The 21,802-nt window shown below is 39.2% G+C and overlaps 1 protein-coding gene across 2 annotated transcripts in view; it reads left to right on the top strand.

Moving 5' to 3' along the window:
• Positions 1-21,802, top strand: part of ankfn1b (ankyrin repeat and fibronectin type III domain containing 1b) — a 160,426-nt gene that overhangs the window by 98,099 nt on the left and 40,525 nt on the right. For both annotated transcript variants that reach the window (XM_085416213.1, XM_085416214.1), the window contains one exon: positions 4,708-4,748. In XM_085416213.1, the coding sequence (XP_085272339.1) occupies positions 4,708-4,748 (41 nt within the window). The remainder of the gene's footprint in view (positions 1-4,707; positions 4,749-21,802) is intronic.

Raw genomic sequence — 21,802 nt, 5'->3', positions numbered from 1 at the left:
AAGACAGGTCCTGATTTTTGTTAACAAGGCAGAACAGTAGCACCACGCTGTGATAGAGATAGGCTGGATAACATATTGCAAACAGAAAAACAATTGATTTAAATAGTTTATCAGCTTTAGAAACCTGTGTACTTCAAAAGCAAGATTTAGGTTGGGTTGGGGTAAAGTACTCAGACAGATAACAAACTAATTGCTGTTGACCTGAGCTCTCAGTTGTCCTTTCAAACATAATGCAGTGCTATATGAAAAGAACAATGTCTTAATAAAACAGAAAAAAAGGGTGAGGAAATGTGCACACAGGAATTCTCTAAAATCCGTTGTCCATGTAGAGTATTTACAGCAAATCCTCTGAGTGCGCTGCTGCTCCAGGTTGCACTCAGTGGCCGCTAAAAGAAAACAAGGAAGTGCACCTGCTATGTGAGATCTCCTCTCCTTGTGCATATCTCTCAACTACCTCCCGTCCTGCAAATCGTCCATCCTTCTCTTTAGGCTACGCTGTGTCATGAGCATTTACCCCCCCAACCACCACCACCTATTCTCTCACTCCCCCCCCCCCTCCCTTCTGTCCTCCCCTTCACACTGTGTGCCGAATTGGAGAAGCTTATCGCCTAGCAACTACAATTAAAGTACAACAAGTCAGTGGTGGTAGCAGCCACCACTGGAGCAAGCTTCGCAAACCTTACGTGTGACCAAAAGCTTCAGACAGCAAGACAGGAAAACAGAGAGAGTTGAACACCGAGGGGGAGAAACAGAGCTAAAGAGTTGAAGTTGAACAGGTGAACAGCAATCGGAGTCGGCGCAGTGAGAACCTCGGGTTTTGTAGAAGAAGTGAAAAGCAACACAGGGAGAGAGTGGGAATAGCGTTCTCCGACTGGGTTTACTGGGTTGGACTCAGCAGGTATGTCAGTGTCTCTGTGTGTGTTTGCAAATAGTGCATACAGATTTTGCAAATATAGTTTGCCAGCTGCCTGTGCATTTTTACTTTATGTGTAGTTCATGTTTCACTCTTTTTTTTGTTTTGCTAATGAGGAAATATTTAGAGATAAACATGTCTGTGCTTTTAAAACATTTAGAATATGGTGTGAATGTGATTTACCAGCAGAAACCAGGGGGTGCTGGGTACTGTAAAGGTATGTGCTCACACACCTTCCTATTCAAACACGCTGCTGAGATATTGATTTTTTTTTTTTAACTGGTTGCTTGTTTTGTATTTATTGCTATCAGACTCCTGACCGCTCCGTGTGGTCTCTTTCATATCAGTAATTACAGCACCTTTATGCACAGCTGACAGGAAAAGCCAGATGAATTTTTTCCATACATTCCAGAAATAGTCAGCAGTTGTCAGGTGCGATGCACGCTGCTCATGTTGATGTAGGCTGAAGGTTTGGTAAAGGAGTGGTGATTATAACTCATCCTGTATTTTACCTCAGCTGACTGCTGGTGATGCTTTCTGTGGCTACAGGGAGAAAGAGGTGAGCAGGTGCAGACTGAGCGACTGATTGTTTGACTGATTTTATTTGTTCGGTTTTTTTTCTTATGCTAGATTTCAGGTACTGAAAGTAAAACTAATGAGCAGCCAAGATAAAACAATAAAAGTGTAATAGGGACAGATGCTGTAATGGCTCAAATACGAGGGATGATCCTTCTACTCTTACTTTCGGTGTGCTTGAAAATTGATTTGAAGATTTAAAAGAGGCAATCTAATGTTAAAAATAGGAATATAAGTGCAAAATACTAATATTGTGTAATGTTGTAGTGATATTCGTGTGCAGACAATTTAGCTGCGAGTCATTAATGTTCTAAGGTTCTAAAATAGCCCTCCTTCACCCCCTGCAGAGCTGTCTTTCAAATGATGCACACCCACCTGCCCTCATCCCTCTTGGGAGAGTGGTACTACCTGAAGGCACTGTGGGCGAGCTGGCAGGTGAAAGGTTAATCACTCTGTGTGGTGTATCCTGTCCCCTCCATCAGGATGAAACTTGTATGCAAACATGTATGCACAGAGAGGCTGGTCAAAATGTCATAGCAGTGAGCACATAAAAGCACACACACTCATATCCACACACTCTGAGCGCCAGAGTAGAAAAGTCACTGGCTGGTCAAAATGTCAGCTCACACTGCTCACATGAAAGCACACACTCACACACTCACTCACACACACACTCACTCACACACACACACACACACACACACACACACACACACACACACACACACACACACACACACACACACACACACTCCAAAAAAGAAAGAGAAAAACACTTCTGTGATGTTCAGGTTGAGATTAAAAGGAAGGGGATGCTTTTTTCAAACGTTTGCATCTTTTTGAGCTTCAAAAAGCAAACTGATTGTTTGTGTTGTTTGCATTTAAGACAGTTCAGATAAAATGTAAAATGACCATTATTTTTCGGCACAGCCTCTGAAAGCTCCTAGCTTTCTTTTAATGTCTTTAAGTAGTCTTCAGGAATAGTTCTCCAGGCTTCTTGAAGGCTCTTCTTTGGATGTTTCTGCCTTTTGTTCTGTTCTGTGTGAAGATGATCTCACACTGCTTCAATAATGTGGAGGTCCGTCCGGGCTCTGGGGAGGCTAATCCATGACTGATGGTGTTTGTGTTGCATTAGGAGTGTGTCTGAAACCACTGTAATGCTGAAAAATGAAGCCGCTGCCAATCAGACACTCCAGATTGTATTGCAGGGTGGATTGCTGATTCAAACCAAAAATATGATTTGGATTCATCACTTCATAAGACCTGATTTTCAGAGGAATTTTTGTTTGGAACATGTGAGCCTTTTCTCCCTCTATCCTGTCCTTAAGAATGTCTTCTTAACAGCCATCTTTACTATTTCTAATGAGGCTTTGACTAATAGTAGATGGCTCAACTGAAGGGCCAGATGTCTTAGGTTTCTGTGTGCATTTTATTCCCTATTTAATAATAACATGACTTTCAGATACTGTTTATCTGCTGTAGATGTCAGACTGTTACTGAGTTTATGTAGATTCGACTAAAGATGTGTCAAATGTGTAGACGCAACACTTATTTGTCCATTTGATTTGGTGCTTTTTTATGCCCAGGTGATTCATAAGTCAGTGTTAAGTGGATTAACAAACAATAAGTCCTGAGAAAATGGTCAGGTACAAAGACCAGACTGAAAATGAGTGAAAAAACAGCCAAATTTCAAAGTAAATCTTTGGTAAAACTTCAAAAAGCCTGGAGAACTGTTGCTCAAGACCACCTTAAAAAATTGCAAGAAAGTCTGGCTCTTTAAAAGCAAAACATAAACAACTGACAAGTGTCTCAAGATGCACAGTAAAATGTTCTTCCTATAGGTGAACTTACACACTTACAGTCTTTTGGTATTCTTGAAAATGTTAGAGTGAGCCTTGTACCCATTGTTATGTTTAATATTGTAGTGTATTAACCTGCTAGCATTAGCTTTAAGTGGATCTTGGATATTAGAGCAATTTTAAAGCTCATGGTCTTGTAATCCATTGAGCATCGGAGGGTTTTTTTTTAATTCCCAGAAGACAGAAACATTTCCTTGTAGTCCCCTGTGATTATACCACAGAGAATAGATGGGTCAAATTGAAATGCAGTGGGTTTAAGTGTGTTGACTGACAGTATTTGTTTGGTCGGCTCCCTCAGGGCGTTCAGATTCCCCACTTTTTTCTCCACAGCGCTTTTAACATTTAAGAGTCAAGATTAGTATCTTTCCCAAAGGTAAATATGCAAAATAGCAACAAAATTTCACTCCAAAATTGTCTACAGCTTAAGGCCAGTTGTTTGTGTTTGTGTGCCGGTATTTCTGTGTATGCGCTGTCTCAGCATGCATCTCCTTTGAGCGCAATACACCTCAGAAGGATGCAGACAGCAGGGTTTATAGACGTCCGCTATAGATGTGTTTTGTGTCATTGTGTGTGGCTTTGCCAGAGGGATGCATTCAAACATCCCCCGTTGAGGCAAGCCGGCGGGGTGTATTCGTTTTGCCGTTCGAGTTTCTAAACTCGGTTGACTTCATCATCGGGAAAATGGCTTTTAAACTCGCTCCCTCTACGTTTATTCTCCCTCGCTTCCTTTAAAACGACCGCACGCGCCACCTTGCATGAAGACGCCACGGTTTGATGAATGCGTGCAAATAAAGCAAATCCATGGGATAAGTGTTTGTAATTTTATCCAGAGAGCTTATTGTTTTTCATTGGAGGCCAGGTCGTTACTGACGTAATTGGCACTTACTGGATGTTGATGATCATTTGATTGGTGTTGCCTAGAAGGTAGTTGGATCACTTCAAGTCTAATAATCGAAACTCAGTTAAGAGAACAGAAAAGATAGCTCAACGTGTGACTTGATTGGGAATAACTAACCAACTGATGCTTTGGTTGATTTTCATGCTTTTTTTAACTAATAATATTAATTAATTAATTATTAATTTCTACTGTATTATTACTGCTATTACCAGAAAGTCTCCGCTGTTGAGCAGGTGGTTGCCAACTGTGTACAGAGCCTTTTTGATGTAACCCTTTATGCCTCCAGTGCAGACAAACCTCCACTAATGTAACAAATCAGTCTTCATGAAGTTTATTAGGTTTAGAACCTCTGAACCATCCCATTGTTTCACAGTATGTACAGGAGACTTCTCTTTGAATCCTTAAAGACGGGAAATCCTTGAAAGCATTTCTGATCTCTCTTTTTCTTTAATTATTTCCAGAGTCTGGGCTCAGCTGACCGAAAGGAGAATCAGAATAAGAAGTAAGTCCCTTCATTTACTTCACCTTTACCTGTCTGCACACCATTCCCTCGCATCCTTGTGTTACAGATTTCACTTCCTAGATTTAGTTCTTGAAATCAGCACTACTGGTTTGGACACGTCTAACCACGAACGCACATTCTGCCGTATGCTGCCGTAAAAATAGAACTTGGTACAATGTGTTACATAACTGACTCTGTCTTAATTCCCAAGTGTGGTAAGAACAACATTAGACAGCTGAGTTTTTACTCGTTTAAGGTAATCAGCGTTACTAGACAGTTTCATCAGATTCATTAAGGTGCCAGTAAATCCCTTCATGTCTGTGCGTGACCAGTAATCCATTCCACAACAATATTAATTCTCAGTCACTCCAGTTTTTCAGTGTTGTACTCTTTGGATTTTCCAGAATTTAGAGAGGGACAAAAAAATTGCTAAATAAATGTAATTTACAAGAAGGAGAACATCAGACTACATAAACTGTAGAGCTTCACGTCACCCATTTTCAGTAAGTAAACACAGGGAGCGTTATCAGCCACAGGTTCTGCACATATTAGCATGCATCGAATGCAATCACTACTATGTATCTTTGCATTTGCCAGTGCATATACCTTCACATAGAAACACATGTGTTTATGCACTTCTGAAGTTACATATGAAACACATAAATATCAGTCAGTATTTGATAAAGAAGTCTACTCAAATATATCTTTTACATTTTTTAGGCTATTTTTTCCATAAATGATACTTTTGTATCATATTTTCCACTTCAGTAGATTTTGAGGTGTGATTTAATTCAGCGGTCCCCGACCTTTTTTGCGCCACGGACCGGTTTAAGCTCGACAATATTTTCACGGACCGGCCTTTAAGGTGTCACGGATAAATACAACAAAATAAAACTAGTACCGGTACCGAAAAAAAAGAAGATTTATTCATAACGCAAGTGAAAAGACCCAGGAAAACCGAGTTAACGATAAAAACGATAAAAACGATAACAAAATAACGCTGAAAACCGATAAAAACCCTGAAAATCATACATTTCACACCTGAGCCTCAACTCTCGCGGCCCGGTACCAAACGACTCACGGACTGGTACCAGTCCGAGGCCCAGGGGTTGGGGACCGCTGATTTAATTCATTATAGATTTTATGCATACTGTTTGTCATATCTGGTGTTTGTTACATGCCGGTTGTGCCGGCGCTGTGAGCACTCAGTGTGCCAGAGTTGGAGGCATCTGTTGCCAGGAGACAAGCAGCTGTATTCAAGAGACGCATCAGCATGGCCATCGCTGGATGTCAAGTGACAGAAGTCTGGCCTAGGCTAAGGGAAAGAGAGCTGCTTGATTTCTACTCTACCGCACACTGATTTGTGACAAACAAGCGAATAAGCGGAAGTGATGATAGAGCAGAGTACACGGGGAACATCATGGGCACAGACATCAACATCATGAAATACATGTTTCTGTGCTAAATCTGATCATTAACCTGAGGCACAAACGATAACAGACGTTCATTCTGTCTCAAAAAAAATGTAAGTATGTGACAGACATTGTCTGTGTTGCTGAGTATGTGCTCTTTAATGTTAAACCTGCATTATGTTTTCCTCCTCCGTATTAACGATCATTTCCTTTGTTTTCTGCCTTTTCTTTTCTGCTTCCCATTGTGAATGTGAACATTAGTGTACAAAGGCGCTACCATTAAGCTACAGTCAGGCTTGAAATATCTTAAAACCTCTTTTTCTATAGTTAATTAAACACCATAAAGGACCACATGACCAGTCATCTCATGTAGATCTTTTGCTAATGTTCTTTCGATCTGCTGTGCTTGTGAAGGGAAGCTTATTGATGTTGCATCACTCAAAACTTCTTTTTATGTGCTTTAGCTGGTAATCGCTGCATCATTTACAAGTGATTGAGATCCCTTCTGCAAAGCTTAATACCAGATGTACCAAAATGTCTCACATTACATTAATTTTTATATCTGCTTTCCACAAACTCTGAGGCATGGAGGTTTCTGCCCAAAGCAGAAAAAAATAAAAGTGGTAAAAGTATATTTAATGGCCAATTAGCTGTTATTGCTTTGGTTATTTGCCTTTTTAGTTTTTGGCATTGAAATTGCCAACCATATTAATTGGTTTAGGTCTTATCTGGACATACGCAGGTATGAGTTTTGGTGTTTTGTTTTCATATAATTGGCATTTTAGGTCCCTGAAAACAGAGCTTTTGACAGACCCCTAGATCTGCTACTGCATGGAAAGCAAAACAAATATTTCATCTTGTGGTGTTAGACTTGTGCACCTTATTTGGTATCTGATTTTGCACTATGTTGTTGTTTGTAGGCTTCTTATTGTCCAATAAGCTTTGTGAAAGCTTGTACTATAAATAGTTTTCAAAAATTTGGTTTTATGTAGCTTGTCTATGCTCCCCGTACTGTACACAGACGGCAGGGTGGAATAATAAGGGATCTGAGTTGTGGCATCATAGAGGCTGGGAGACACTTCTGTCCCTTCATGGTGAGAAGAATTTAGAGAGAATTTGATTAGATTAATTCTTCATGGGAGCACGTCATGCAATTGTTCTCATATGTAGGTGATGTAGGAATAACTTATGATGAGAAGAAAAAAAAAATACATATATATATATATATATATATATATATATATGTATGTGTGTGTGTGTGTATATGTACATATATATATATATATATATATATATATATATATATATATATATATATGTATATGTATATATATATATATATATATATATATATATATATATGTGTATATATATATATACATACATATATATATATATATATATATATATATATATATATATATGTATATATATATATATGTATATATATATATGTACATATATATATATATATATATATATACATATATATATATATATGTATATATATATATATACACACTTCAGAGTGAAACACTTAACAGGTCATGATTTCAATGATCTCACGATCCACCGCAGTGTGCCCTACATGCTGTAAAGACCTCGGCCGTCACGTCTTTCCATTCCCCCTTTTAGTATTAGTTGGAAAAAAGAAAAGCAAAAAACATAACGAGCAAACTCAGAGTCCACAGATATGGAGTGAATATCCACCGCACGACTCAATCTCATCTCCCAAAGCAATCCAAAGCAAATTCTAGCAGAAACACAATAAGGCATGAGGGTTCCCGCTGACTGACCGACGTGAAACACATTCCTTCATTTTTCCAGGGTTTTTTTTCTTTTCGCCTCATTCTTTTTTCTTTTTTTCAGGTTTCTGAAATCCCCAAGTAAATACATACTGAGGATTATTTACAATAGTGGTAATGGTGGTAAGAGTGGGAGCTAACTCAGCGGGCTGGAGGAGACTGCTGCTGGCTGACTGTCTGAGCTCGGGACTATTTGTACAGTTGATCCAGTGCGAATATGTGCGCGCACATGTTTTGCCTGCGTGTTTGTACCTACAGTATTTATCCAGTGTTGTTTCATTACATGAAAAGGGCACGCTGTTAGCAGAATTTACACTACTGCGTGTTTGCGTGTTGTATTTGATGTGGTTTGGCTGCAGTGAGGTTGGGTTGTTTGAGAACTTCCCAACAACAGGCTGCCAGGCCAAGGAATGGAGCGGGGAGAGACAGCCATTGTTGTTGGTAAAGCATCGAGGCTGTAATTGTGTATTTGCATGTAGGTGAGTGTGCAAAGTAAAGAAAGAGAAAGATAATGCGAAGGGAGAGTCGTTAAGGGAGAGCATGATTTAGAGTACTTGAACATTGCTGTTCTACGGAGCAGAGCCTTTTCCATTCTAACTTTCAATACAAAAGCACGAACTCACATAAAAACACTCCATCCCTGCAACCACACCAGCTAAGGGAGTTCTTAGGGAAAATTTCTTTCTGTCATGTTGCACAACAAGGCCTTTACCAAACCTCTCCAACCAGTATTGAAACCACACATCAAAATTTGATCAGCTTTCCCAAAAACATCTCAACACTTTGGATTCTCATAGTTTGCTGGCTTACAACTGCAACCATCATTTCAGGATTAAGCTTTTTCTTCTTCTTCTTCTTCTTTTCTACAAATAGGCCAATGCAGCGTTTTAACTCTGATCACAAATACAAGGTCACTCAAAGACCATCAAGTTTTTTTTTCCTCTCAACAGGCGACTTCTGGATTAATTAAGAAACCAAACCGAACTGCATTTCTTACGTTTCTGTTTTCCTATTATGGAAGAATTTCCCTTTGTTGACCTATGACTGAAGGAAAGTAGGATGAAATCCATTCTCCATCTCACCTCTTCCCAGAATGGAAACCATGGTGACCATGATGAAAGCCCCTGTTTTCAGGAATCCCTCATAATTTAGCTGCTGACAAGAAGTAATGTTTTTAGACCAGTTAAGTATTTAGAAGACATTAAAAACCTCCTCAATGACAGTAATTTGAGTTCCCATGAGTGCATGGGTATGCAAAAGACTGCAGGACTTGCATAATTATCCTCAAATTGTGACAGTTTCTTAAAATGGCACTCTAGTTTGTGATCTACGTGTAGAGTACTGTGCAAATGTCTTGAACTACCCCACCCTCCATGTTTTTACATTTTGCATTCAAGAAAGCAGACTTTTAAGTATATTTTTAAGTGGCCTTGAGCAACAGTTCTCCAGGCTTCCTGAAGCTCTGTCAGAGTTTTTCTTTGGACATTGGCTGCTTTTTCACTCATTGTCACTCATTTTCTGTCATGATTTATGTCGTTCGAGGACCCAGAGAGGCAGAGCTCCAACAACAAAAGGCAAGTCGTTTATTTAGGCTGTAGCAAGGTCCAGTAAACTAAATAGCAGAACTCCACAGCAAGTCCAAAAGCAAGGCAACAGCATCCGCATGAGATCACAGAGGGGAAACACACGGGGTAAGATTACAGACAAATCGACAAAAGACAAGGGGAGACAGGACAGTTTATACGTGGAAGGCTAAATGATGAGTGGAATCAGCTGTGAGAAATGAGACATGTGAGAATAATCACAAAAAGGTAAGACAATGAGACAGAAGGGGAGTAAAACTAAAGCCAAAACACAGGAAGCGAAGGATTACCGAAGTGTAGCAGGAACAACAACAGAAAGGGGAAACCCAGAGGGGAATAATATCTCCACGAATGTTAAACATTAAGTAGATCAACATGACAAGGAGTAAATGCTTATGATGCTCAGGAAGGAATATAAATCAAAATAAAAACCTTAAATAACCCTAAGAATCTAAACACGAGGATTAACATGGGGACCATGATATGGTCTTTGTGCCTGACCATTTTCACCGGAAAGCTGTTTTTTTGTTAAGCCACTTAATGCTGACCTATGAATCATTCAAGCATTAAAGAACAATCAGGTCATGGTATGAATCACTGTTGTGTCTACATATAACAGACAAAGAGCCCGTTTTAAATTGTGTCGTTGGGTGCTTTGTTGCTGACTGTCACAAAAACACATAATTTCTTCCCATTTCTTTAGATCAATATTTGAAAAATACCACACATAACACAGGTCGAGAGGGACAAATTTGTATTTTAGCACCTACAAGGTGATTCCCAAAGAGCTGTTAGCTGAAAACTTGGCATATCTTTGTATGGTGTGCAGTGTCCTTAAAAAAAAAACAGACAAACATATCCAATAAAGACCTGATACAGGATCTGAGAGATCCAAATGGCCCGAGGGGACCCGTCTACTGTTTGCTGAAGCCTCATCAGAAATGGTCTCTGATGAGACTGAATAGTGGCTGTACAAAAGCCTTTCTTATGGAAGTGAGGCAGGAAGAAAAGGCTGAGGGATACCAGGTTAGACAAGAACTGGACTGAAAATTGGTGGCAACAGGTGGAGAGATGAATCCACATTTGAATTTCTTGATTCAAATCATCATCATTGTCATTGTTATGTATGGATGAGGTCAGTAGAGCGGTACGACAGAGTGTGTCTAAAACCATTTGTAAACACAGTGGAGGCTTTGTTATGGTATAGAGCTTATTTCAGCCAGTGGCTGTGGCAATCTTCATTTTGCACCATGCAATAACATCTAAATGGTCTCTATCAGTCATGGATTAGTCTCCCCAAAGACCGGAGCTCAACATTATCGAAGCAGTGTGGGATTATCTTAACAGAAAACAGAACAAAAGGCAGCCAGCATCCAAAGAAGAGCTTTGAATGTTCTTCAAGAACCCTGGAGAACTATTCTTGAAATCCCTTAAAGAAATGTAAAGAAAGCTTAAATATGAGATTTCAATCTGTGTTGCAGAATAAAGTAGCTGTACTAAAATTTTCCACCCCGACTGCATGAATACAGCCAAAATGATCAATGTGATAACGATTATTCATCACAATAATTCACAGATTTCAGTGAAAAAAACTGTTTCACATACAAAATACTCATTTCACATCTTCCTATAGCTACAAATCTTTGCATCAGAACAAAACTGGTCCTAGTATGTTGCACATCTCACAAACATTAAAAAAATGTAATCAACAGTCCACTGCTTTCACTTTCACAGTTTTCTACAGACCTCTTAATTAAAAGCGATTTGCAGTCAAATAAAAGTGTTTAGCCATCAGATCTAAATGCATCTTCTAGAAACAAAAAATAGTCCTTCACACCATGCGTTCTACGTGCGTGATGTTCAAGGTTTGTCTAGTTGTAGATGTTAATATGCATATTTTCCCAGCTTCTATATCTAGCTCTTGCTACAGTGTGTTAACTATTTACCAGATATTCAACTAAATAAATTTATTTTGTAAGTGGAGACTGGAGGAAAAAGTAACTTTGGTAAATTTTGCCTAAATATTTAATCTTTGGTTCTCACAAGTATAGAATTGCTATAAACACACAAACACATGTCTCTCCCTCTTCGAGGTTTCCTTATCCCTTCCAGCATAAATAATCCTCTCAGTCTGCTGGCTCAACCCTGATTGGAATCTCGACGCCATGCTCAATTGTGGGTGGATAGGGAAAAGTGGGATGCCGTGAGCTTGTGTGTCAGTGTTAGGCCTTAAACATGATACTAGCGGGGTGTCCATCTCCAGCAGGCTAGGCCTAGAAATCTTCAATTTACTGTAATTTGTAAAGACACCAAGTCTGAAATACATAGACACTCTGTATATTCACGCTTTTCCAAACCCTCACTTAATTAGTCAACTAGTCAGACATGAGGCTCTGCAGACCCGCAGCAGTGCTCCAGTACTGAATGTAACAGCACAGGGGGTTAAGATACAGGCTCCACAAAGTTTTATCAGCTTTTCTGTGTCTCACAGGAGGCCAGCTGGACTATTATGTGGAGTTTTATATGAAGATTAAGAGGATAATTGTAAGATTCTGTGCAGCATTATTAGTGGGTCATGTAAACTGATGAGGGTGGCGTCAGTAATGAGGCTTACAGGTTATAAATCAGATGAAACCAGCTGCCGAGACATGTAAATATTATTATGGTACTGTATGTATTTCCTTGATTGTGTCTCACTAATGACTGACTGGGTCAGTGCCTTGGCTCACGTTGGATTCGGGACACCTGTAACTGGCACAGACATCTGGGGTATTATGAGGTTCGGCTGAGTGTTACCATGTCTACCCAACGTGATAGCCATTTAGCCCAGATCAGTTTCCCCCAAATTATATTCACAATTATCTCATCCCACCTAACCGAGTGCGGGTGGAAAGTGAAAACTGTCTGTGGTACTGTTTGCTTTGCCCGTCCTTTCTCAGTGGCATGGTATTCCAACTACAGACTCTAATAATTTGCTGGCTTCCATGTGCTTGTCAGCTCAACTCAACATTAATTCTACTGCAAATCCATCATCTGTATATCTGGCTGTGTTGAGTCAGCCTTATGCCACACATCAAACAGAGAGGGGGGACACAGAGGGAATGGTATCAAACCCAACACCACAGGGAGCCAACCGAAGTGAAAAGCAGCGCTGGATTCCTCCCTCATTTTTGTCTCCCTGACGAGTTCTGTATGTGCCGACTCTGCGGAAAACAGGAGCGAGAGAGCAAAGTAATAAAAGAGAGACGTTTGAAAAAAAGAAGAAGAAGAAGATGAAACGATGACTGTGACTCAGAGATGTGCAAATGAAGGAATGGAGGGAAAAAAGCCAAGATGGAAATATCTCTGTTTATCGCAGTGGGTGGATGGGCAACATATGAGAAGATGCACGTAGGACGATAACAGAGTCCCTTCCTTTGGCACGTAGCGTTGTGATTAGATCATTAGGATTTATTTGTCAAGGCAGTGAACTGACTCCTAAAGGCCTCCTCTCTCCTTTGGAACATGTGGGTGCTCGAAGAATTATGCTTCCAAACTACATATCGCTGTTTTGACTCCCTTGTATAATTCTGACGCATTTATTTAGACAGTTTTATGATGACAACGAAAAGCTATCCAAATTGTATCAGGCAATATTCAAAAAGTTTCTGTGTTATTGCTTCTTATTTATTGACCATCGCAGCTACCAATGGTTGAGCATTACACTCAGACAATATAACCAAAGGGAAAGCTTGTTAGCTTGAAGAAATATCAGTATTTTATTAGTGAGACTTCAGTCCAAGTGAAATAAAAGCAGCCCCGACCATGTTAGAGAGACATGCACACAGACTTGGGTTTGGATGGGGATGGTGAGTGGAATACAAGGCGTTCTTTGAGCACATTTTAATTAGCAATGTTCATAGCTTGGCTGTGTTCTTTTATGATTGGACCACTGAAAGCCTTTTTGTTTGCCTAATGAAACACATTGAGGGGTACGTTCATCAATTAAACTATGTTTGTGTACGTGTACGCACTCGCTTATGAGCATTTGAGCTTGCATGCACTTCTTTTGCCTGTATCTCTTGTACTGGTCGGGGGGGCTACATTCTTTTTTGGCGTATTAGTGTTCCATTGGCAGGGATAAGAAGCCATAGCGGGAGACACAGATGAAAGCAATCCTAGCGCTTTGTTTTCCCTACTTTCCAAAATAGTTGTTTTAGGTAGGGAGCCATTGCCCATAATTGCTCCAACAGGGTCAGGTATTTGTCTGTCATGCTCATGATTTACTGTAGTGTCTGTGCCTTAGTAATCTGACATAAGATCAGTGGTTAAGGGCAGTGTAACCTCAGACAGACCACATAGATTGTGTAATGCATAGCATTCTGCTGGTTTCAATTGGATCCCTTTATAAACACATCTCACACAAAACCCTCTTTATGATTTGAGAAGCTATGCAGAGCATGCTTGTCACAATATTTCCCAAATCAGATCTATCAAATATGTAAATAAAACGTGTGGACGGATACAAAAAAACAGTATTTAAGAATAATCTTACCAGAGACATTACACGGATGGAGACATTTCAACACATTTTAGGACAAAAAAGGTCTGTGGAAGAATTCCTAATGGCAAAAATGGCACCAAAGAGTCAGTCAACACCTGAAGCAGGAAATGTGTGAGACAGAGCCATTGTTGCATTGACTGACTGGTGCAAGGGCACAGGCTTATGATAGTAAAAATGTAGTTTTCTGGTCTTAGCATATCCATAGCATGGGATGAGGCAGATTGAGTTGATAAGTTGAATAAAATTACTTTGATAACCTTAAGTCACCAAATTGTTTGGGTGAGGGGATATTGTATCGCTTCCTGATGTGGTGCAGTTATTGATAAACTGAGCTTATTTTGGCTTCTCCCTTCTTCACAAGGGGTTGCAACAGCAGATGGATGTGCATATTTGATTTGGCACAAGCTTATACACCGGATGACCTTCCTACCGCAGCCCTTCCAGGGATTTCAGTCTCCTTCTGGTCCTGAACCGGGATTTTTTTGCATGTTAGGCACATGTATTGACCATGTGTTAAAACATGTTGACACTATTAATGAATTCACCCTTAATTTGACTTTCTAGAGTGGTGACTTAATGACTCATCAAGGTGGTGCTTATCAAGTAAATAAGGGTAAATTGAACTGACCTGCAGGCAAAGCTCAAAAAGAGGGAAAGCAGAACAGAGAACTAATTTGCTGTACTGATATATCACTGAAGATACATCCACTAAGACCACAGTGCGGTTTATAAATTTGAGCATTTTTAGAGTTATTTTTTCTTATGTACCACCAGTTATTGCCTTGCAATGTGTCAGTTATTTGGACTTTAAAGTTATGGCATGCTTCTTTTTTATTTAGAGAGGGTACATAGGCAAGAGATTTCTAGAAGGAGTTTGATTTTACATTCTTTAGAGGATTCAGATATGTTATGTAAAATCTAAAATTCAAATAGAAAAAACCCCCCAGTAAAATCATGTTCTCTTTTGGGGATTTTTTTGCAACTTTCGGCCAACCAGCTTGGGAACTTGGTCAATCGGGTTTGTTTATGTTTATTAATAATTTATAAAGATGTATTTTTAACCATTAAAAGTAATAAAATAGGTTAATAGTGTCTGCACTGTAACTCTACAATGTTAAACACATTTAAGCTTCATTGATTTTTAGAATTCCATATAGTCTTAACTCTGCTCTCGAATAGTGGGTTACTGAGGCTGTAAGCGGGGGTCAAAGTGCACCGTCTGTAGCTTTGTGTACTCTGAGTGAGAACAATTAGTTCTTTAGCAGAGCTTCTGCACATGAATACCTCTGAACGGTTAATTGCTGCCATGGCAACAGAACAAGAGCTGAAAAGTGGCATTAGGTGAGTTGTTTGCAAGAAAGCAATCTGTCGCAGTGACACTATGAATGTGTGTGTAACGGCTGGAGGTGTGCATGTAATCGCAGGTCAACATTTTCTCAGTATCATCACACAAGCCATTCAGTGCTGACAAAAGCACTTTTGTGCTACAGGATTGGGAAAACTTACTGGTGAGTGGATAATCTAAGTCACATTGGAGTGAGGCAGTGGTAGGCTTTCAAATAGGAGGAATATATTATTGGAATGGTTGTCACTGTTGTAGTTATTGAGATTTTTGTGGTAAAAGCAGTTGGGAACGCAGACAAACTGGGAGACTGGACTTTTAGTTCCAACAATGTTGCTTCTTAAAAAAGTTGTCTTTGCTCCTACTGGTAGCTGTTTCATCTCAAAATTGAGATTTCTTTAATCAGATTGCATCACCAATGTTTTTTTGCCACCTGTACTTAATTTTATTGAGATTAGATCACTAGCAGCTACAGTATGTAGCTGCTAGTTTCTTCCTATGTACAGGTAGCCACTTGAGGCCAGGGTCTGTACTATCTTAGTAAAAAAAAAAAATGCTAACATTAGCCAGTTAATGCTTAAAGAACCACCAAGACTAGAATTTTGTCAGCATTTGAGCTTTAAAATTCTCTATATGTAAGCAGTTTAAATAGAAAACTGGGTGCTACGTTATTACGGTTCATTCTGCATCGAGTATCTGGATTTTATAGAAATCCATCACAAAGCTGTTGAAACATTTCGGGCCCATAGTGAACTAGAGGGAAAGCAACAGATAACTGAAAGTGATTAGAACACAATGTCTTCGAGCTATGCATGGCTGTACAAAAATTAATGTCAATCCATCAATATGGGAACCACATGTTATTAGGACTCATCCTCAGGGTAAGGATATCTATAGTGAAGCTTAAAACAATCCATCCGGTAGTTGGCAAGAGATTTCATTAATATGCAAGAATTTGAACCTAATGTTTTGTGCTAGAAGAAAAGTCAGGGCATTACCAAATTCTTTAGGCTTTATTTTCTTATAACCACAAGTCTCTTTACATTTTCGAGGCCATCCGTCAAACAGTTGATGAGATGTTTCAGCAACTGTCTGGTAAAGACTCTAATCCCAGAAGGCTTTGGAAAAAGTGAAGGAGGGCATAGATTTTTGGACTTTTAACTGTATTTTCATAAGATTTACAACTTTTCCTACTGATAATTTTCTGATAACTGATAACCTCCTATGTGGAATTTTAAAAAAAACTTACTGAATTACAGAACAGTCTGGGCAATGAGCTACCAGAACATTTTTAATGCACTGATTTCTTATACGTTAACCCCAAAGAGTCACGCTGATAGTTTTCTTTGATTTACTAGCACAGTATAAAAGAGATGTACTGTAGCTCAAGAATTAAATGTGTAGTTAAATTTTGCAATAACAGAAAAAGACAACTTCACTGGTTTGACCCACTTAAAATCAAAGGGGCCGCATGTGGTCTACAAGCTAAACTGATTTTGACACCCCTGCATTGCAGGTAAAAGATATAAAGTAAAACAGTATATGGGTTGGTATGTATAAAGATAAAATGGATTCCTCCACCTTCACCTGCTGCACAACAGATTCACATAAAATCTAAAAAATAATAACGAAAGAATTCATATGAATATACATATATGGATGCAATCAAAGACAACAGTAGAAAAGAAAGCATCCACTGCAGGGGATCCTGTCAGCGCACACATGGTTTTTGCTCAGAGAGTGTTCTGTATCCATGCTTTACGGAGGCTGAAATAACTCAGTTAGCTCCTCCAAGAAGTTTTTTTTGGTTGCGTGCGTGTCATTAGACAACTTTTGAATGAGTTCTGATCAAAGTTTGTCGGGGTGTAGAGTGGAGTCATGCTAACAATCCAGTAATATTCGGCTCATATCCAAGAAGTTCTTCAAAGTCAACTTAGTGCTTTATTGTTTGAAAACTGACAAAAAGACTTAAAAACTAGAAACTATGATTCTTACAATTGTGGTGCATATTGTCAACATATAGAGAGTATTGTATAAAGATTTTAGAAATGTCATATTTGACCTCTGACTTTTCCTTCAAGGTAAATTGTCACTTTGATCTGACGGTCAAAGTTCTTAAATTGCTATATAGAGCTATTAAAACAGTTTCTTATTGCCATGTTATTTTATTATCACTTTTTTATGTACAGTACAGTCACAGGTTATAACTTTTTGAATACACAACAGTTTGAATGCATGTACGATGTTCCTGAATAACTTTTTTTTTTAAATAAAAGAAGTATTTAAACAGATTTACTAAACAATTAAATGAATGCTACACGTTCATACTGCACTACCAGATTCTTAAACTCCAAAAGAATAGAACAGAACAACTTAAAAGTACATTTTGCCCAAAGAATGAGCTGCTTTGGCGGAGTGCTTGTTGTTTTTCTATGTTCTATGTTTCAAGCAAAAGAGGACTGACACACAGGTATGACGCCATTCAGAAGTTTTCAAAGAGGACAGGGAAGCTCAGCAAGTGCATTTGCGTCATCTCGTTCCTTTGTCTGCATTTTCATGGTCGTGGTATAGATTAAAAATGTCATCGGTTGCGTGTGGATAACCCACCCTCCTCCAGTGTCAATTTTGTAATGAAAAATGATCAATCAAATCATTGATTTTTCTAACTGTAATCAACACCAGGAAAATGAAAGAGAAAATGTAATTCTGATGAGAGGATAATCGACCGGGATATCCTGGGCCTCCAAGGGGATTGCATCATCGCAATATGCCTTCTGTGGTGATGTTATCAGGGACAGCTGCATGGGGTGGAGCCAGCATTGACGCTCTCAGGGAGCCAAGGGGCAGCCAGTTGCCAGCAGATCCCCCTCCACTCAGACCCACCTGCTTCGCATGTGCAGTTTTCCTGTAAACCCCTCAAAGGGATTCCCTGAGTCCTCTTCTGTGTCCACTGGTCCCCGTGTCTTTGAAGTCATGATCCTATGTGTTTTCATGGCATTGAAGTTTTTATCCTACGGTCAGTACATGTCATGCATTTGATCCAAAGGTTTGTTTGAAGTTTTTACACTGAATTCTTTATGTAAATCACCAAATAAACGTATTAGATCCATAAAAAGTAAATCACTCATTAACAACCGATGATGAGCCAAACCCCTCGCTCCTGAAATCTATTCATAAATCAGAATTTTACAGACTAGTCAAGTCCACACTTTATGAAAACAGACATCAGCGTCAGTTGTTGGCAGTAGCCTGTGTGCTAATTTAATTAAAAGCCCTTGAAGAAGAAGAAGAAGCCCAGCCTAGCTTAATGCCGTCAATTAGGGGTTTCTCTGCCATATGACTAAAATCCCACACCCCATTTGTGTGATTCATACAGGAAAATATGTCTCTTTGTCTTAGAGGTCAACCAGCTCTTTGGAGATGTTGGCGTTGGGTCAGGAAACAGTAGTTGAGGGTGTAGGAGTGGGAACACAGGCAGTAAGGCTTGTTGTTATTCTACTAGATAAGCCATAGCATGAGGTCATTTTGAACAAGAACTGCATTTTCATCTCAGCTTATGGCAGCTGGTCTGAAGAGAAATAACTTGCACAGCATCAGAGCAAATTTTCAGAAGTTGTCTTTAATCAAAAAGAAATGTTTTGCAATTACGAAGGAAAACTTTCTTTGTTGGTTAATGGTGCCTGTCCTGGATGTGGACTGGTTGGAATGAGGGGGAAAATAACACTGGTAATTAATTAGTCGCATTAGATGTTTGTCTTCATGTCTTTTTAAAGGCACAATGTGTAGAAAATGGTGTAGGAGAAGAGGTTGAAGAAATTACCCCTTTAATCAGCCCTGAGATGCAGAAATCACTTTCATCTTGGTGTTCATATACTTGAGTTTTAACATTGACATCAGTGTAGAAGACACTGCCAAAGCACAGAAATCTGATCTGCGGGTTAACGTTGGCTTGCAGAGGAGACCGGGCCTCTAGTTTTCGGCATTGCCTAATGGAAGGAAATGTCAAAAAGAGAGTGGGAAGGAGTGTTAAGTGTAGCAAGAGAGTGGTTGTCCATGTTAAGCCAAAAAAAAGCCTTAATCATCCATCTTATCTGTTGGCCATGCCGCTCTCCAGTAGTTCCTTTTCATTTTGTTCACTGGTTAAGATGTAAAAGTGATAAATATGTCTATACTGAGGGCAGAATAGACATAAGGTTGTCTCTCAACCCTGACTGGTATACACTATATTGCCAGACGTGTTCACTCACCCATCCAAATCACTGAATTCAGATGTTCCACTCACTTCCATGACCACGGGGGTAAAAAGTCAAGCACATAGGCATGCAGATTGCTTCTACGAACATTTGTGAAAGAACGAGTCGCGCTCAGGAGCTCGGTGAATTCCACTGTGGAATGCCACCTGTGCGACAGTCCAGTTGTAAAATTTCCTCTTTACAAAATATTCCACAGTCAACTGTTAGTGGTATTATAAAAAAGTGGAAGTGATTGGAAACAACAGTAACTAGGATTGTAGGCCATGCAAAATCACAGAATGGGATCAGGTAATGTCCAGGTTCATAGTGGCCAACGTTCTGCAGAGTCTATCGCTACAGACCGCCAAACTTCATGCGGCCTTCGTTCCAATGAAAAGAACTCGTAATGCTTCAGCATGCCAACGCATTTTGGACAATTTTATGCTCCCAACTTTGTTGGAGAGGTTTGGGGATGCCCCCTTACTGTTCCAACATGACTGAACACCAGTGCACAAAGCAAAGGTCCATAATGACATGGATGAGCAAGTTTGTTGTGAAAGAACTTGACTGACCTGCACAGAGTCCTGACCTCAATGAATTGGAGTGGAAAATTGTGGTCCAGACCTTCTTATTCAGCATCAGTGTCTGATCTCACAAATGCTCTTCCAGGAAAATGCTCAAAAATTCCCATAAACACACTCCTAAACATTGGTTATATGTCAAGCATGGGTCAACATCATATTAAACCATATAGATTAAGAATAGAATGTCACTCAAGTTCATATGCATGTGAAGGCAGACAAGTGGATACTTCTGTCAATATAGTGTATAAAGGCGGGGGTCGGGCAATTAGCTTTGTTTGCCGAAATATTGGCATTAGCATTTATAACAGCCGATGACAATATTTGTAAAAACTAAAGAAGTGATAGGTGAAACACCCTTCAACCATTTTATGAGTGTTGAGGTTACATAGTTTGTCCACCAGAGTGCACACTGCAACTTCCCTATTTGTCAACAAGAACACCAAAAGCAACAACAGTCAGACAAAGAATAACTGATTCTTAAACAACTTGTTACAATAAAGTCATGCATTACTTATGAAACTGCGTAGTCATGTTATCTAAGTAATGACTTATAAATATATAATACACATAACACGTATCAAATAATAATTCACATAAAACATGTTAGATAAATCTGTTTATGTTTCGTGTGTCTAAAAGAAAGAAAAGTTGCACTATTTGATTTAAATCACCAAACTATTAGATTTGGTCTTGAAATCTTATATCGGTCAAATTCTAGTTGTCTCAGTTTGAAATCTAATTTGAGTTTTATGTTACTACTGGCTGGTTAGCATGTTAACAACAGTGTCACTGTATTTCATTTATTTTTAAATTGCTGTTGTGTTTTTAAACTAAAAGTCTTTCTTATTATAACTTTAAAAAAAGAAGAAAGAAATCAGAAGAAGAAGTCAGAGAGGCAGGTTATCTTGTAATGTTTCACTGAATTGAATTTTCAAGCTCACATCAGTCTTTCATTTGCAGCAATGGGGAATATGTAAAGGTCTGTGATGCAACAAAGGTCTGGATCCAAATTTCATGTTTTTAAGTAATCATTCTCTTAGATCTGAGTCCTCCCTCATAGATGCATTACACTTGTCAGGATACACTCAGACCTTCTGTCTCCTTTGTACAACAAAGCAGTCTCCTGGGCAAAATCATACAAATTACTCATTCAAAAGCCTCTCAGACGTCTTCATCAAAAGTAAAAAATTAATAAAAATACACGTGATCTTATGCCATTCAAGCAGTTTAATTAGGTGGAACGGGGTGAATCACCACACTCTCATTCATCCATATCACGTCTCACTTTTCAGCAATCCGGTAATGCCATGAACTGTTGTATATGCTTTTATTAATCTTTTCTTTTATCAAAGCCTTATGCTCACAGTAATTTCTGAAGCATCTCACATAAATCCACAAGAGTGATGGCAGATGCAAGTCTTGTTTTTGAGTGGCAAGAAGCGCCTCTGTCATCTGCACAAATCTTGATCTAACCATTCATGTAGTTTGTCTCCAACAGAGCTCACCATGGAGACTAAAATGCTTTTTGGCTCAGGTTGAGAGGAGATCTATGT

This window comes from Rhamphochromis longiceps, linkage group LG8 (assembly GCF_057381845.1).
Source record: "Rhamphochromis longiceps isolate RC_006_pf linkage group LG8, R_longiceps_female_GT1.1, whole genome shotgun sequence".
Lineage (NCBI taxonomy): Eukaryota > Metazoa > Chordata > Actinopteri > Cichliformes > Cichlidae > Rhamphochromis > Rhamphochromis longiceps.
Note: the sequence above shows the minus strand (reverse complement) of the source record. Positions and strands in the feature narration are given on the sequence as shown.